This window comes from Neodiprion lecontei, chromosome 5 (assembly GCF_021901455.1).
Source record: "Neodiprion lecontei isolate iyNeoLeco1 chromosome 5, iyNeoLeco1.1, whole genome shotgun sequence".
NCBI lineage: Eukaryota > Metazoa > Arthropoda > Insecta > Hymenoptera > Diprionidae > Neodiprion > Neodiprion lecontei.
In genome coordinates this window covers 16,099,109-16,117,572 of record NC_060264.1, presented here as the reverse complement: position 1 = coordinate 16,117,572, position 18,464 = coordinate 16,099,109, and the positions used below count along the sequence as shown (strand labels likewise).

The following is an 18,464-nucleotide window of genomic DNA, read 5'->3' as shown; positions in this document are numbered from 1 at the left end:
ATGGAACGGTTTCTTTGTGCTTGAAATTTTCGAATTTCAGTATCTTTTCCTCCTCTGTGGGTAATTCAACTTTGGTCTCGTTCAAACTCATGCAATAAACTTTGTGCTTTATTGAACATCTTTCAGATTGAAAGTGAGTCAAACATCTATCACATAACTAAGTACGACCATTACGGTTAGAAATTTGAGAACTTGTTATTCGAGACACATTTCGAATACAAGTAAACTGAAAGATTCTATTTTTTCATAATTTTCCATATCAACATCATCATCATCGTTAGTGATTTCAGTTTCTATCGCTAAAAGATGAATTACAGGTTTATCAAACTCATTCTGATTCAGGTGAATCGGTACTATTTCACTTTTCTTCCGATCACCTTGGTCTATACCGTAAACGTTGATGGAAAGTCCATGAAGTTTCTCATATTTTGAAATGGTTTTTTTTTCTAGAGACATAGGAAATTTTATACCGTCATACCGTAGCACTGAGCTGAAATGCGGGTACGAGTTGGTCGTGTTGGGATTGTTATTGTCGGCTGGGAACAGAGCTGCGGTGACCGACCAAAGAAAACAGTAAGAGTCGTTGTTTCTGATGTTTACCACAGCCTTCTTATCACTGATATGCTTAGGTAACGGGGTGTTGGTGTACAGACCACCTTGTAGTGGTGTATACTTGTTAATGTTGACGGCAAGTTGTATAATTTCAAGTAACGACCAGCCTGAATCCTTTCCCTGGAAAACTTTTACCTTTTTCAACAAACGCTCTGTCGCGTTTTTGATAAACCATTCGTTAATATCCGTTGTCTGGAGGATGATTTCATTTCTCGTATTAAAAAATTTGATCTCTTTCACCGTGTGATCATCTTTTCTAACTTCAAATTTACAAGCCAGAATAACGTTGGCTTTCAAGCTCCTGTCTTTCTTTAAAGCATTTTTTAGTCTTGTCACAGCTTGTACTTTTGCCTCTTCTAGAATTCTCTGCACATCTTTATTCTTCAAATTGACGATGGATCCAATTCGAATTTTCCCCTCAAAAGCTGATTCCAAATCTCCCCAGTGAACTCGATCGCTTCTTCTTTCTTTCCGCGTACCCCCACCCGTTTTCTGAAGAAATTTGAATTTTTCCGCGAGCGCTTTAAAGAGTCCGATCGTTGTGATAATTCTCGTCTTTTCTCCAATTGATGAAGCCTTCCGCAAAATTTTGTTGAGACGCCGAATATTTTGACTTCCGAATCTTATCCATTTTTGAATTCCTGCTGTTGATGATGATGATTTACCCAAGATTTTGTACGCCGATTCCATAATATCGATCAATCTCAAGCACTTCGTGGTTTCCATCTTTAGCTTTTTCTTCACGCATACTTGACATGTTGATACTGAATGATCATTTACAGTGATGAGCGTCCTTTTTATAAGGCAGCTGTACGTATGTTTGTGTGTACGCGCGCTGTTTCTAGCATTCCTAGAGCGATGGTAACCCAACACCGCAGATCCTTGGCTCTGAATGGATACTACCGCAGCTTTCGGTCGACCTTACACTCTGGCCTTGACTGAACCCGTTCAAAATTCATCATAGAGTTTACAGCACAGTTACAAGCCAAAAAGAATGTCATGTGGATTATAATCTATCGACATCTGAGTTGCTAAAAAACACTTCTTAGAACCATTAATTTTGGAATGTCACGCGGATGGTAACGTGAGAAGAGAATGTGAGGTGGTTGATGTTACAAATCAGCAATCCTACCGTGGAAAAAGAATTTGAGGTGGTTGATGTTACACATCAGCGACATCCGAGTGGATAAAAAACAATTCTCAGAACCATTAATTTTGGAATGTCGCGTCCTTGATAACGTCGGAAAGGAATGTGAGGTGGTCGATGTTACACATCAGCAGTCCTATCGTGGGAAAAGAATGCGGTACAGGTAACCGACATCAAGGTCTGTAAACAAGTTCACCCCTCCCCCCGCCCCTACACAACATGGACACTTTGACCTTCGGTCGGTAAGATTGTCGGTAAAGCAGCACGATTTTGACCTTCGATCGATAAGAATTGTCGGTAAAGCAGCGCGATTTTCACCGTCGACCGATACAATTGTTGGTAAGGTTGCACGTTTTTAACCTCAAGTCGCTTTGGCAGACTGTGACGTCATCGCGGAGAAGTGTTTGAGTCTTGGGAGAATGTCGGTAAGTGTCGGTAACAGGAATCTGTAAGTAGAACTCTCCTTGTATTGCTACTTCGAAAGGTGGATAAGGAATGGCATATGACAAAGGAAACAGGACATGATAAGATTTATTTTCTTCGATCAAGATTGACCTTGTCGTGAGTGGACCGCCCTTCGCTGCCAATAGTTAAATATTTCCCGAGGTGAAAGGAGTTGGAGGTCGGTAACAACGACGTCAGTACGCCGTGTTACAATTTATAAGTAACGAACTGTAAAATGCAAAAAATTGATTGTTAATAATTGACTATGGACAGAGAACAGTAGAAACATCTGATTTGATGAAGTCTCCCTGATGCTTCATGACTAACATGACATCTAAAATATTCAAGTAATTACAAATAGATAAGAACTGTATTTTTCTGAATATAAGCTGACCATTCATATATGACAACCCCCAATTCTGACACAGTATTCAGGATGTTTTTCGTAGTTACTCGCACATGAAACGGGTCCGCGTATTAGATGAAGACAATTTTGGCGAGTGCTGTCAACAACAAAAAACCTCGGCTCATACTCTCAATAATACGGTATGTAACATAGTGCACTTGATCTGTCCTTGTGAAAGATTGTATAATATTGATTGACATTGAATCTGTGTCATTCAAAGTAACTCAGTTGACATTGGCAGATGGCATTTCCGAATCCCGACGAATGCAGCATAAGCTTATGAAACAAAGAAGAAGGTATAAATTATTTATGCCTAGCCAGCATGGAATATGTATACTTTTTCATGTCTTCAATTTAGGTTTCAACTCTTGTGTATCATCGTTGTCATCATCAATCGGTCTTTTACGTTTTATGCTAGTCGCAGCACCTGTAAAGATATTTTTAATGCGTTACGTGAAGACACTGTAAGACAAAGTCTTTTCTTCAACAGTTCACACTACTACACCATAATTAATTAGCCCAGTCGAATTAGAATTTGACATCTGGAAAATTGCCAGTAGTAATTTTCCTACGGAAATCGTTGCGGGGGGGGGGGTCACTGGTAGTCTATATGTTGGTTTTCGGGTTCCGCACGGCGTTGCATTTTCCGCCATCTTGAATTAAAGGGTGAATTTTTTTTTTTTTGAATAACTTGTTTATTTTCAATTTTACACGAAAAATGATCATTACCAAAATTGTTTGGAATAAAATTACCTTCAATTTTGGTCCTCATCAATTTTTTCGTAGGATCGATCTTTTTCGATTTAGACCCAAAAAGAGGAGGTAAAATTTTGTTATTCAATTATCACCTTTATTTTTCATTTTACACGAAAAATGGTCATCAACAAAATTGTTTGGAATAAAAGTTCCTACAATTTTGGTCCTTATCCATTTTTTCGTAGGATCGATATTTTTCGATTTAGACCCGAAAAGAGGCGGGGGTGAACATAAGTATTCTATTATCTTGATTAATATTGATTTTGTCGTATAAACGATAATAAACTAACTTGTTGAAAATTGAATTTGCTATAACTGTGATATCGACTTTTTTTTTAAGTTGCATATTTTTGGGGACGCATGCTTACGGTAAAGGGAAGGAGCGGTGTACGTAAACCGTTTCTCCGACTGTATAACTTTTACAATGAAAATGATGAAAATTTATTTTTTCTTAGTACATTTTAGGAAATTTTGAAATTCGAATTATGCCTTTTTTGAACGTTTGGCCGATGGTCCGGCCACGTTTGGGTCGCCTGATTCTTCGTCATAACTATCGATGACTTCTTTTTTTTTATTCCAAACAACTTTTTTGATAACCATTTTTCGTGTAAAATGGAAAATAAAGGTGATAACTGAATAACAAAATTTCACCTTCTCTTTTCGGGTCTAAATCGAAAAATATCAATCCTACGAAAAAATTGATATGGACCAAAATTGTAGGTAATTTTATTCCAAACAACTTTGGTAATAATCATTTTTCGTGTAAAATTGAAAATAAACAAGTTATTCAAGAAACAAAAATTCACCCTTAAATTCAAGATGGCGGAAAATACAACGCCGTACAGTGGTCCAAAAGCCCGAATTCCTGGTCAAAACTAATAACTCAAATATTTCTCAGTGAAAATTGCTAGTATTACTATACCTATAGTTTTTTGGCTGGCTGATTTTGAAAATGAATGCAAAAATGCGAAATTCTAAATGGCGGACCCGAAATGGCGGATATTTTTTACAAAAAATGGTACGAATTTTTAGAAATTCATACTACGAATGTTTTTTGGGTCGCTGATTCCAAAAAAAAAACAAAAATGCAAAATTCAAAATGGCGAACGTTAAATCACGGATGTTTTGGGGTCGCCGATTCCGAAAACGAATGCAAAAATGCGAAATTTAAAATGTTAGACCGAAAATGGCGGGAATATTTCGTGAAAAATGGTACAACTTTGTTAAAAGTGATATTTTGTAAATTAATTTCTTTAATTCATACAGATTTTTTTCTTATAAAACAAAATAACATACTTTTTAAAGATACATATTAATCGCTATCTGAATTCTCATCATCGACGTCGTTTTGATGAATGACGTTGTTTGCGTCGCCTTCTTCAAAACTAAATTTTTCATAACTTAGAAGCGTGATCGCTTCAGGAAACAAACTTTTTCCCATTTTGGGAGGTGCCTTTCGCAAACTCGAAATAAGCGAGTCTGAAGAAGCTAGAAGTCGGAGAAATATATCTTCAATATTTTTTTCTCTCGAGCATTTTCGTGAGTAACGTTCGCGGTAATTCCCTACGTCTTTATTTCGCGACTCCTGAGCTTCTTCAGAGAGCTGTCCTATTGGCAAAATGGCTAATTCGACAATCCGTGCGCCATGCATAAGTACCTTATGTACGGTTGTGGACATACAATACCATGGGTATAATTCAACGAATCGATCAGCAGTCTCGTTGCAATATTTTCCAAACGAATCTACTTTGACGTTAAACCCGCATGACATAACTTGCAAAATTACGTGAAATCTTTTCATTAACTCAGCATCGACCCCAAGAATGCGAGCAGACGTTTCAGTGTTTTCAAAAAAACGCCGAGCCATATTGCCGTCATTTCAGAAAACGATTCTTAATGCGGCAAACATTTCGCCATTTCATTTTGAAATTGCAAATGACTTTTTTCAACGCCTGTCGCGAACGATCTTCGATGCGAAACAAATGTGGTGCTTTATTGAGCAGTTTAACGCCCAAATTTTCGATAAGAGTATCGAGATTTTCGTCCCATTCCTCATGCACGGCATCAAACAGTTGCTGTCGTGCCCACTGCACAACCTCCGTCTTGGATCCTATCATTGAAAATGCGAATATTTTACTTACTTTTTATAATTTATAAATTAGAATTATTCACTTTCATGATAATATTCAGCAGTGCGAGTCTAATGAAATTCAAATTGAACACCATGTATATTACATCAGATACATTTCTAACGGTCCCCAGGTATATGTAAACAAAAGAAAAGGTCTGCATCGCCCCGCTACACTAATCCCACGAGGCGGGCCTCGAGGCTCCGACCGAGTCGACAAAACACTGCTTCAAAGAATACGGATTTTTGACCCATGGAGCAAAAAAGAGCACGCGATGCCAACGGTTTCACATTCTCTATACTTTTTCACACTAGGAATCGTTGAGATCTCCGCAGGATCTCCGGGGATCATAACTAATTCTCTACAGATAGTAATGCAATTCAATGAAATAGGTTATTTTGCAGCACTCGTATTGCATCATTAATATCATCGCCATAAATTCCGAAACTTGGTTCATTCACAAAATTTATGTAATTCACTTACCTTGAGGAATAATATCCATTTTGGTTCACTCGATTTTGATGAAAATTGAACAAATACAGGCTTTTCTTTCGCGCGCTCGAAAGCGTGCACACACCACAGTCCCGCGCGAGTCTCGACAATGGTCACTTTTAAGGGTTTACCACAAGCCATGAAATGAATATGAACAGCTGCCCTTCTGGATTTCCAAGCTCTAATGCTATCTATTGAAAAATATCTGAAGCTTTACCTCGGATGATAACTTTCGGTTTGGGGGTTTTGGCCGAGAATTCGGGCTTTCGGACCACTGTAAAATATAGACTACCAGTGACCCCCCCCCCCCCCCCCCCCAACGATTTCCGAATGAAAATTGCTACTGGCAATTTTCCAGATGTCGACCCCTTATTTGGTCTAATTCGACTGGGCTAAATAGTTTGCTAGTATTGTTTATTACAACGCTTTTGGTATTTGTAACAATTGGTTCACGAGCACCGTCGGTACTGCTAACTTTGATACTTTTAGTGTTTGAAGAATTGGGTACGGGAGCTCTCTTCGTAGGGATGTTGCCTATGTTTTCGAAAATCGAAGGAGATACTTTTGAACGTAAAAATCTTGTTCTAATGGCAGTAAGTTTATGATTACACAATTTTCAACAGTAGCAACACAGGTTCTGTCAAAAAATCGACATGGTTATGAAATATTTCACGATTCTCGACAAGAAATTTCTACATATTTTGTTATAGGTTCGTCTCAATAAGTTCATAAAAGTTTCCTAAAATATTTTTTGACTTGCGTCGCATTTTCGTAAATCTGTTATCATATTTAAAAATTTTAATTACAGGTAATAGTTTTCAGCTTTTACTATCTTGACCATCATTTTTGTTTCAGATTTTCTACAAAACCAAACTTAGTTACCCACAAACGTATTCATTCCGGTGTGAGAAATTTTACCTGTGACCAATGTGGTAAAAGTTTTATACAGAAGGGCAATCTAGAAGCTCACTTTCTCACACACTCGGCTGACAAACCGTACACGTGTTCACAGTGTCCCAAAGCGTAAGTCTGATTTATAGATTTATCAAATAATTGCCGTGTATGGAGTTTTTAATTATTCAACCTGGGTAAAAATTTAATTAAAATCTGATAAGAAACGGAACTCGTGCACTTAATTCGCATTTTTCTTACATCATTTGCGGACAAAAGGTTGTAAGACTTACTGTTCACCATTTGCTTTATCGAACACACAGCAATTCTATTCGCACTCATCGCGCATGCCTTGTTCAATAGGTTTAGTAAATAGATTACCTACAATTATACGTACACTTGGGGTCAGTGATTTCGAGACGACAAATTTTTCAGAGAAGTCCGGCCGGCCGCTACGGGCTGAATCTGCATTGCTTCACGTAACGGACTTGTCCACAAAATTAGCCCTCAGAATCATTAACAGCATGTGTACCGAAGAGAAACAGTGGAACTTGGTAGTCTGAGAGACTAACCGAACATACGCTATATAATTGAACTCTATTGGACGGTGTAATGATACTGCGGCAATATTTTTGTCTGCAAAGCAGGGTAGCGAAACATTAGAAACGAGGACTAACATGTCTAACTCTTCCGCGTCAAGCGGCGAATTAAAATTGCGTTGTTACAATGACTCATGACAGTTGTCAGTCTTTAGTTAGTGAACAATAAAAGTTTGCCAAAATTTCTTAGATTACTAAATACAATACTTGAGATCTACTTTACAATAACAATAACAATAACAATAGTAATAGCAATTACTTCTAAACCGCTATACCCTTTCGCATACGTCCTCATAAGCGTTAGCTTGTGCGGGTTGAGGTAGGGATGGATTAGTAATCCTAATCATACCGCTGCAGCCGTTATAAGATGTTCAATAAAATCCCCCGCATTTACACAAAGGATAAAGAAAATTGCCGTAAATCTTGCCGAAATGTAGCTCTTCAATTCGGTACCTGAACGACGTGTCCCATCTGACAATTTTTGCGAGTGGCAACTAAGTTCATCCTTGATATGCGAAGAATTTGAACTTAGATCCTCCTGTTTCGCAGTCTCGTACGCTACGCTACTACGGTTGGTAACCTAACCTTGACCTAAAACAACTTGTATTGTCTATAGAAATAAACTGCATTCAACGACAAAACGATATAGCGTCACGCAGCTTTGAGTGTCACGATGATCGGGTGGAGGTAATGATCGGTAGCTCGCTGCTTGATACAGCTAGACTATCATACGTTTGGACTAGGACCTATAATCGTATGTTCTGTAAAAGGAATAATAGGTAAAATAATTTCAACATCGCGGTTTTATTGTATAATAATTATATTTTCCTTATACATACTCGAAAAAGGGCTCTTTTCATTCCTTTATGTGGGGTAGTAGGTGGTCGTGTTGCGCCCGGGTTCTTTGCGCATTCACACTTCAAAAATAATTACTTTTCCGCTTTACTCGCCCTAGGGCAACAAAGATGGAGCACACGGTAAACAAGAATTTGGGAAGTGCGCGTATCATTTTCCTGTACCACATGTGTGACGAAAAATATCGTGTGTACACATGCGATCACGGTATCTGTTGCTTCCAAGATAAGCAACCGAATTTATAGGTTCAATTCATGTTCAACTAGGGTTGGGGATAGCTTAGGTCAGTGTTTTTCAACCATTCTAAATTCGCGATTCCCTTTACAATTAAAAAAAAATCTGTCGACCCCCTAGGCCCATAATCAAACTATGTTACTGATTTCAAAAACGACGTATTTAATTTTCTTTTTATTGTGACTGTACCTATACTGACCAAGAAATCAAGTACTGTGCAAGGTGGTGGCGGGCACTTTGCGGGCAATGACATATTCTTGGCCGTGGTGGCGGCGCGGGAGGCGAGAAGGGGGATCAATGCTGGCAATACGGCCAAGTAGAACAGCGAGTATGAATGTGCTTTGCTACGAGCGAGCATAAAATGGAGAAGTTTCTCGAAAGATCTGCGTAGCCTTCCATGTCTGGTACAAGTGGCAGTGGTTGAAGCAAATCACAACCGAGAAAGATAGACTTTATGACGACAATCACCTGAAACATGGTTTTATGGACTTGAATAATAAAATCAGTGTGTCATTTACGGTCAAGTATTATCAACTGAAAGTTTGAAACCATCAAAGCTTATGCCTCACCTCTCAACTAAATATCCCATGGAAGCTAATAAGCCAATGGATTTCTTCGAACGAAAGCTGAAAACCTTTAACCAGCAACAAACTGCTATAATTCAGGTTATAAAATTAGTGTAGGAATCTGAAATAACGGCCGAGTGACGGTTTTGCGTATGTGAGAGAGTCTCCGCGAGAACGCGCGCGGGAGTGTCCAACGTCGCCCGATTTTTCGGTAACGAGAGTGTGTGTGAAAAAATGACAAAAGCGATCAGTCGAGTGTAGGAATGGCTCAAGGCGTGTCACGATTTGTTTCTTTGATTATTAAGTGTAATAAAGTCATTCTGTTTTTCCTTTTTCTATCACATGTCAGTCCTGAGTTGTCATTATCCTCGAGTCCGTTCCAACACCACCAGGAACGAATAAAATGTCCCATATTAGTACCTGTTTTTACTTGTTGATTAAAAATAATATTATGTTTTTGTTGCAAATTATCGCGAGTGGTATTTATAATTATACTAGGTACTAACCGGCTAATACTCGCGAAAAATATACGATTTCTTTCAAATTTGAGCTATCAGTAACGGCACCCGCAGTGTGTGTACCAGCCGATACCTATTTTACGCACCGCACGTACGCACGCAGCCACAAGCTGCGCCTCTTGTTATGTTATGATTATGTTATTGATCTTTATAATCGTTTTGTAACTGTTTTTATTACAAGAGAAGCACATAACACAGTCAATTCAAACAAAGCTGTAAATAACAGTATAAAGCTTTATTACTGAGCAAGCGAGAGCCGCGGGAGAAAGCACGATTGACGCGTGCGTGTGCGATCATGCGCGATTGCGTCCGCGCTGCGATTGGCGAGTCGCAAGTTGAGGTGCGGGGCGTCCGTGCGTTTGCACGTGGTGTCGAGTGAGGTAGCGTGACTCGCTCCTGTCAAACAAGCTCAAAAGCATACTACTTTCTGATAATACTATTGATCGCAGAATAAGCGATATGGCCGATAACATTCCAGAACAATTAGTCGAAAAATTAACGAAGTGCCCACATTTTGTTTCGCAGTTAGATGAATCTACTGATGTTTCAAATTGTACGAGATTTATGGTATTTGTGCACTCTGAAGCAGATAAAAGATATTTTATTTGCAAAGTACTTTCTGCGAATACTACTGGCTAGTATTTGTAGGACATCTTTTTAGAAAACGGCCGCGACTACGAGATTGACTGTACAAAATGTATCGCCATTTGTAGCGATGGTGCTAAAGGTATAAACGGATAAACGGCAATAAAAGTGTGCTCGTTGTGAAATTAAGATCGATAATGCCCATTGTTTCATGGACACTGCTTTCTTCATCAATGAGCTCTAGCAGCCTTTTATCTTCTGATTAAAATGATGTGCTTAAAGAGGTGATCAAAGTTGTGAACTCTATTAAAGGTAAAGCCTTGCCTACTCGACTGTTTATAATCATTTCTGAAGACATGGGTCGTCTCCATCAAAATATCCTTTATCACATAGAGGTCAGGTGGCTTTTCAAAGTAAAGTTACTGACATGAGTTCTAGGACTAAAAGCTGATTTTTTATTGTTCTCACAAAATGCTAAATCTATATGAATTATTTTTATCACCCTGCTTGGCTATTGAAATTAACATTTCTCGCTGATCTTTTTGACCACCTAAATATTTTTAATAAGAGCCTTCAAAGGAGAGAAGAAAACATTCTAACGACCAAGGATAAAATTAAAGAATTTTTCGTAAAATCCGCTTGTGGTCAGTGTCTTAAAAAAAAGTGGTGTACGGGTATTTCCCTTGCTTTCAGAAGATTTTCGAAGAAATTGCAACGGACCAATCTTTGGTAGTAACTTCTCACTATACTGGCATGATACAGAGCTTGTATAATTTCGAAGAGAAACTATGAAGTTCCTTTCTTGAACTGGACTCTGAAGCTGACAATGGGTGAAGATGGATACTAAATCCTTTTTTGGATATGTAAGTCAGTACAACTTGCAGATCTGAGCATGAAGATAAAAAAAAATTTTATAGATTTAGCTGCTGATAGCATTATTAAAATGGAATTGAATTCGCAAAACATTGACATCTTCTGGATGAAGATAAAAGAAGTATGTCCATGGCGAGGGAAGCTTTAAATTATTAGTGCCATTCCCCACTTCCTACCTATGTAAACTAACGTTCTTGTTAGTGGTGAGCATAAAAACTAGTAGAAGAAATTGGCTTCAATTAAAAAATGATTTAATTATTCACGTATCAAAAATTCAACCATGAGCAAACAACTTATTAAAAAATAAACAGGCACAGCCTTCTCACTAGAAATGTTGTGTTTTTATTGTAGTGTATGACCTACAACCCTTACTTTATACTTTTACCTGCCTTGCAACCACGACCCCCCGAGTAAGACTTAGCGACCCACTGAGGGTCCCGACCCACAGGTTGAAAAACACTGATGTATAGTACGACTAACTGTGTTCATTGAAGGAAGTGGTAAATTTCCCGCGAGAGTCATGAATACGTATGCAGCAAATTTCTTCATCCCTACATAGTATTTGTATTCTATTTCCTTACTACGAGACTTTGCGATTGCTGCTTTGTTTAGCATTTTCAAAAATGGTGATTGGGTATTTCTGCATTTTCTTTTTCTTCCTCCTGTCTTTGATTTTCTATAACTATTTCTTCTTTTATTGGTCGAACATTCGTGAGCATATCAGAGTAATTCGTCGGGTAATTACTCTGGTTGTTCAGTCCCCTGCAATCCTACTTCATTTTCTCGTAGAATATTGAGGGAGTTTGTAAATTTTCCTCCAAAAGATGAAAAGTGCTGCTCGGGTTGTTCAGCACTTTTCTGTACTGGTAAAATCGGCGATTCAATTGTTTCAGAGTGTGTTGATAGACCAGAATTCGCAGTCAAAATATCTTGATAATTCTGGATATTGGTATCTGAGTGTGGAAAAGTCCCGTGCGTTACTTTGCGCAGTATGGTTCAGTTGTGATAAATCACAAATTTCACTGTTATAAAAGTTGTCCTGAGGAACTTAGGGATCAAGATTTTCGACGTCTTCTGCATTCTGAGAGTTTCGTTGCTGTTGCTGCGGATGCACAAAGTCTTTTGTATTTGCTTTTGCTGAGGGTTTAGCCTTCTTTTTACTACCAGAGTCAAGATTGATAAATACTGCTTGTTGAAGTTAGAAATTACCCATTTACCTTTATTATGTTGTACTGCTTTAGTAAAGTTTAATACCACACGGCATACGGGACAAGTGATATGAGTTATGTAACAAGAATCCATGGACGGGTTCTGAGGATGACTGTAAGTGTGATCACGATTTTGATTTCACTTTTCAATTTTTAATGTAATTCGGGGTTCAGATTTCGTTTGTTATTTCTACAAACTTACGAATTATATCAGCTACCTTTTTCTATCCAATTTCGATTTGGGTGTAAACCGAGGTTTCAACATTAACGCTTAGAGCTTCTCTACAACAAGAGTCTCTCAAAGATCGTGCAACTTGAAGACATTGATTTTTCTTCTCTGTGTTTTTCCAATATTGATTCATAGTTGATTTCACATGTTGTATCGTCTATATCCTCGAAGTCGTTGATTACCCGAAGATACACGACCGCACTAAAAATGACATTCGACGCGACCCAGAAACCGTGGAGTTCGACCGCGATCGCAGATCACAAGAACCGAATCCAAGAATATCGATAAATTGCGGGTGGCTAATATTTTGAATTGGCCAATAAATGAAACAAAGATATTTAGAGAATAAAAGTCTAGAAAGCGTAAAACTTAGATATCTAAAATTTAGAAAAATAAAAATCTCGAAGGTCCAAAATAACAAAATCCCGGCAAACAACGCACAGTTGTCGGAAACCACTCGACATGCGTATTATGTTGAAATGTCAATATCTCCGTAACTAAATAAGCTAGAGAAATTTAAACAAAAATCAATTTGAAGCTGAGAATGTAAAACAAGCTAGCCCAAATTTCAGACTGTGACGTACTCGATGCCAGATTTTTTTATAAACTCAAAAGTCGAAGGTCAAAGGTCGAAGATCGAAGGTTGAAGGTCGAAAGTTGAAGCTCGAAGATCAAAGGGTGAAGGGTTAAATAGGGGTAGGATGGGCGGTGGTTGGAATAGATGGGGTGGGGAAGAGATTGATTGATTGATAGGTTTATTAATGCCCTAGAGTACTATGGGGCAAAGGATTACAAAAAAATGTTATAACATGTTTGTGATAAAAGATATGCAACAGACATCATGAAAATATAGTGGGTATTGAGAGATATTAGCTATATTAATAGTATAGTGAGATTAAAATTAATGATTAATAATATAAATGGGTACGGCCAATACTTTTCGACCGCAGCTTGCGGGCTTGGGTCAGCGATTCGGCTGCTGATTTTTTTCAAGAAAGTAGATCATAAAAAAAGAAGATTCTACAAATTTGAGCTTAATATAAGAAAATCTGGTGGCTATAGAAATTTTTGAAGTTTTTAATAATTCAATTTTTTAGTTATTTTCACGATTTTTTCATGGAAGCTCTATGGGACTTAAAGACTCAAATTAAACGGCATTCCCTTTCTCTGACCTTGTATTTTGAGGAAAAAAATAGTTTTTTACTCCAACGTAATATTCAGTTTAATTAGGACCCTTTTCACGAACTACTATTTGAGCAAAATTTCGCATAACTTTGAAACGCTGCCAAGTCAAGAATTTTCCAAGTAGACGGCCAATCGATCGCTCAAATTTTTCATCTAGGTATACTTTATCACTACCTACACGAATTATTGTTAATTACCACGTTCCTTTTTATATTCGCTGTGAGCCGCTGCTTGGAGGGGAGCTGCGAAACGATCGCAGCGCGCGGGGTGGCGAGTAGTGAGTTGAGCCAGCGTGTATTGTGATAGCATTTTGTATGAGAAACAATAGACGGTATGTGGAATTACACTTGTTATGCTGTTAACTGCAAAAATAACGATAAAACTAGTGATTGTATATTTTACAAGTTTCCAACTGCATCACATAAAATAGTTCAAAATAGGAAAAGCGTAGTTTCTGTGGTTTCCCATCTATTAAGACCGATGAAGATTTATTAGATATTGCTGGAGTGAACTTCCAGAACTTTAATTTTTTATTATCCAAAACTGAAAACCCATCGGAAAGATTTACAATAACAAGAAAACAGAGGCTTTTAATTTTTTTAGTGAAAATAAGAACTGGCCTCACATTTTCAGCCATAGCAATTTTCTTTGGTTTACATCGGTCAACTATCTCCAAGATATTCTTTTCAACTTTACAATATTTGAGTTCGTCAACTGCAAATTTAGTGTTTTGGCCAAGTAGAGATGCCGTACAGAAAACTATGCCGGAATGTTTTAAACCTCAGTACTCTAATACTCGGGTTATCATGAAAGAATTATGCAACGACTTAAAACATATCAAATTTTGTATAAAATTCCAGAAAATTTGTTCTTTTGCATCGATAATATTATTCATGTTATCTGCGTATTAGTAAATTTACAGTCACCAATTTTTTCCAATAAAACAACAACTATCAAGTAGAATAATAAAAACCTTTATTCGTAAAAGGTAGTGGTTTTCATTGTGTATTTATTAATATTATATTGCTACATACTACTGGAGTTTTAACTCGTTATTATTTTCAACTTTTCACTTCACTGTTACAATGGAAATATCACTTATTTGATAATATTTTGCTGATTTGGATATTTATCAGTATGTCTCTAATGTAAATTAACACGCCGGCTGTTTAGCTTTTGAAACCGCTAGGTGGCGGCACGAGCGAGGCTCACAGCGAATACGGCCTGGCAAAACCAACTGATTTCTGAAAAATCGCTGTTTTTAGATAGCTGTAAATTTTTTCTATCAACTCGGAATCGCTTGAAATTTTCAGGGAAAATACTTCATTCTATCCCCAAACAACGCTAAAAATTTCCAGCTAGGAGTCGAAGTTGTTAACGAGCTGTGAATTTTCAAAATGTTCAAGTTTCCCACATAATATTTCGTATTTCATGGCATTATCAACCATATAACAAGTATTGAGTATGACTTCATGGGACACAAAGAAACAAATATTTAATTTCAAATAAATAATTACAATATGAATGATAAATAAAAATATTTTATACTACTATAAATATCCTATTCTCGCAGTCAATGAGTTTTTTTTTAAGGCGATACAAATTATAGGGATGTAAGCCATATTTTTATAACATTACTTTAGTATGTAATTTTGCAAGCTCTTCATGTTTCTTTTTATTTAGGTTAATAATCGACAAGTGTAAGTTTGCCACGCGCAATTCAAGAAGTCGTTGATAATGCCATGAAATACGAAATATTATGTGGGAAACTTGAACATTTTGGAAATTCACAGCTCGTTAACAACTTCGACTCCTAGCTGGAAATTTTTAGCGTTGTTTGGAGATAGAATGAAGTATATTCCCTGAAAATTTCAAGCGATTCCGAGTTGGTAGAAAAAAGTTACAGCTATCTGAAAACAGCGATTTTTCAGAAATCAGTTCGTTTTGCGAGGCCGTATATAAAAAGGAATGTGGTAATTAATAATAATTCGTGTAGGTAGTGATAAAGTATACCTAGACGAACAATTTGAGCCATCGATTGGCCGTCTACTTGGAAAATTCTTGACTTGGCAGCGTTTCAAAGATATGCGAAATTTTGCTAAAATAGTAGCTCATGAAAAGGGTCCCAATCAAACTGGATTTTGCTTTGGAGTAAAAAACTATTTTTTTCTTAAAAACACACGTCAGAGAAGGGGAATGCCGTTTGATTCGAGTCTTTAAGTTATATAGAAGCTGAGGTACAAATATTTGAAAATTAGTGAAAAATCGACTTTTTTAAAACTTCAAAAATTTCTATAGCCTCCAGATTTTCTTAAATTAGGCTCAAATTACGAGAATCGTCTTTTTTTATAACCTAATTTCTTGAAAAAAATCAGCAGCCGAATCGCTGACCCAAGCCCGCAGGCTGCGGTCGAAAAGTATTTGACGTACCCAAATATAAATAATAATACCACATTGATAAGTATAGTGGGATATTGCTAGACGTCGAAGATAAAATTTGTATGATAGAGATGTGTTTTAGCGAGTAACAGGAGAGAAGACTCGGGATCTGGTTTGATACAGGTTGTCACAATAAAAACTGAAGACACTAAATTTAGCAAAAAAAATTATAACTTGATTTATTGGATACACTATACACAGTTAGCGAATTACCCGATATGTACAATGCACGTGGTTGCCAAGAAAAACACGTGGTAGCGAATGCACCCAAATTCACAATTAATTTAATAATTCCTTTAAAGCGAATTCTCACACATTAATTATTACAGTAACTTCAATAAAAAATTCAACCAAATACCACGGTCACAACTATTTTTATCAATAGCCGAATAATTAAATAAACCAGCGACAAGAAAAAACACGAGGTGAACAGGAGGTAGCAGTAAGAACAATATGCCGGAAAAACCGGGAGAATTGCACTGATATATATATACACTGGATTGGATATTACCGTATACTCTACGTGTAAGCTCGTGCGTCCAATTGAACAATTTAATTTCCGCCATCTTGTACAGAAAGTTGTCACAAAATGCGCGCTAGATTTGAACTGCGTAATATATGCTATTTAGATCTAACGATATATTCGTCACACAAAAAAGTTTTTGACGAGTAAAATAATGTTTGATACATTAAATGAAGAACAAATCATTTTTTCGAAGGTATATTATTATTTACAATTATATGATGTAAAAGATCATTAAATAATATGACGAAAAACTTGTATTTAAGCGTGATTTTTCTTTATGTTCAAAAGAAGTCCTCAATTCTAAGAAGTTTCCGTCCATTATCCTTTATCCTATGGTGGGCTGAATTTCATACGGATTATTCAAAAATTTGTATAACACTAATTCAACCGTTAGGGAATCCATTTACCATCCATTGATCATCAAAGTGGAGCTTAAGACATGTAAAAAAAGTTTTGAATTAAACTATATCGAATTGGGTGAGTAAAAACTTTATTCAAAAATATGGAGAATAAAACATTCCTTGCAAACGTTAAGGAATTTTTATAGAGTTGCGTGCGATAAACCACAACAATATAATTAGTAGTATCAATCCACAATCCATTCACATGAAGAAAAAGTTACAAGCACAATCAAAAGAAAATAAAAAAGATGTACATATCTGAGCATGCAAATCAGGTACAAATGTGTAGGTGCTCATGTAATTTGGTTACATTCACTGTGGTGGGCCGATCGGATTCATCCTGAAATTCGGTCTGCTGCAAGTTTTCACCTACAGATAAGTTACTAATAAATAACGACAATGAAAATGCACAGAAATGTGTCACACACGATTTTTCTGTAACAGAGCACTTTATAATCTGTAGGTAATTAACTGCTTCGACGACATTGACGCAATAGTGCATCACATCAACGTGTCTTTATGCACACTGAGTTTTCTCTGACCTAAAACGGATTAATAGTTTCAGATTTTACCAAATAACGTTGGGATACTGCCTTTTCGTAAAGTTATATAATTTTTACTTTTCTTCTGAAAGCAAGAGAGTTCAAAGTGGTCGGAACACAGAAGGCTATCACTTGATGGAGACCACGGACCAATGTTTATATTTGCGATCCACTGCTTCATAATATCAGGTTCATCCAATGGGAACCTACATAACAAGCAAAGTTTAAATTTATTAATTCACACGTTATGTTGCATTGAGTAACGGTACTTACTTGAAGAATGAATAGCCACGTCCATATTCCCTTAATCGGTGACAAGATGAACACTCTGATTTTGGATTGTCAAATATAGTTGGTACACTGTTCTTTTTCAATGTAATTAGGAATCCTGTCCTATCAAAGCAGTCATTTGTAAAATGAGCCGAACACAATGTGCTATTTCGGTTTGGCTTCCAATCCTTCCTCTTCATTTCTTTTAACCACTGCTGAAGGCGCAACACATCTTTCACAGGAAATCTACATATCGAATTATAATTTAATCCCTGAGTCAATAATACCCGAGTTTTCAATTTCAATTATAATAAGATCGGTTCATAATTCAAATATTGTGAATTTTTACTGACACGATTCGTACGTTATAATACTCGTTAAATATAATTAGTAAATACTTCGTATGCTGACATAACCTCTGCAAGTTATCATTTGCAGAACGCTTCAGCGTTGTATACTCACTTGTGAAATGATCGCCCACAATATTTTGATTGCTTTGTTTTGTTACTGTAATTTTCCATCGCAATCGATTATATACACATACATATATCACGTAT

General features: G+C 36.9%; 1 protein-coding gene and 1 long non-coding RNA gene across 5 annotated transcripts in view; one reads left to right on the top strand and one right to left on the bottom strand.

The window, feature by feature from the left end:
• Window positions 1-18,464, top strand: part of LOC107228136 (zinc finger protein 37) — a 185,516-nt gene that overhangs the window by 122,726 nt on the left and 44,326 nt on the right. For 3 of the 4 annotated variants that reach the window (XM_046740059.1, XM_046740056.1, XM_046740060.1), the window contains one exon: window positions 6,842-7,009. The exons of the other annotated variant lie outside the window; for it this stretch is intronic. In XM_046740059.1, the coding sequence (XP_046596015.1) occupies window positions 6,842-7,009 (168 nt within the window). The remainder of the gene's footprint in view (window positions 1-6,841; window positions 7,010-18,464) is intronic. 4 annotated transcript variants of the gene reach the window in all.
• Window positions 366-18,402, bottom strand: LOC124294528. Its single transcript, XR_006904412.1, has 5 exons — window positions 18,370-18,402; window positions 17,911-18,153; window positions 17,668-17,843; window positions 16,940-17,464; window positions 366-377 (listed from the first exon to the last, which is right to left on the bottom strand). It is a non-coding gene; the product is annotated as an uncharacterized LOC124294528 (long non-coding RNA).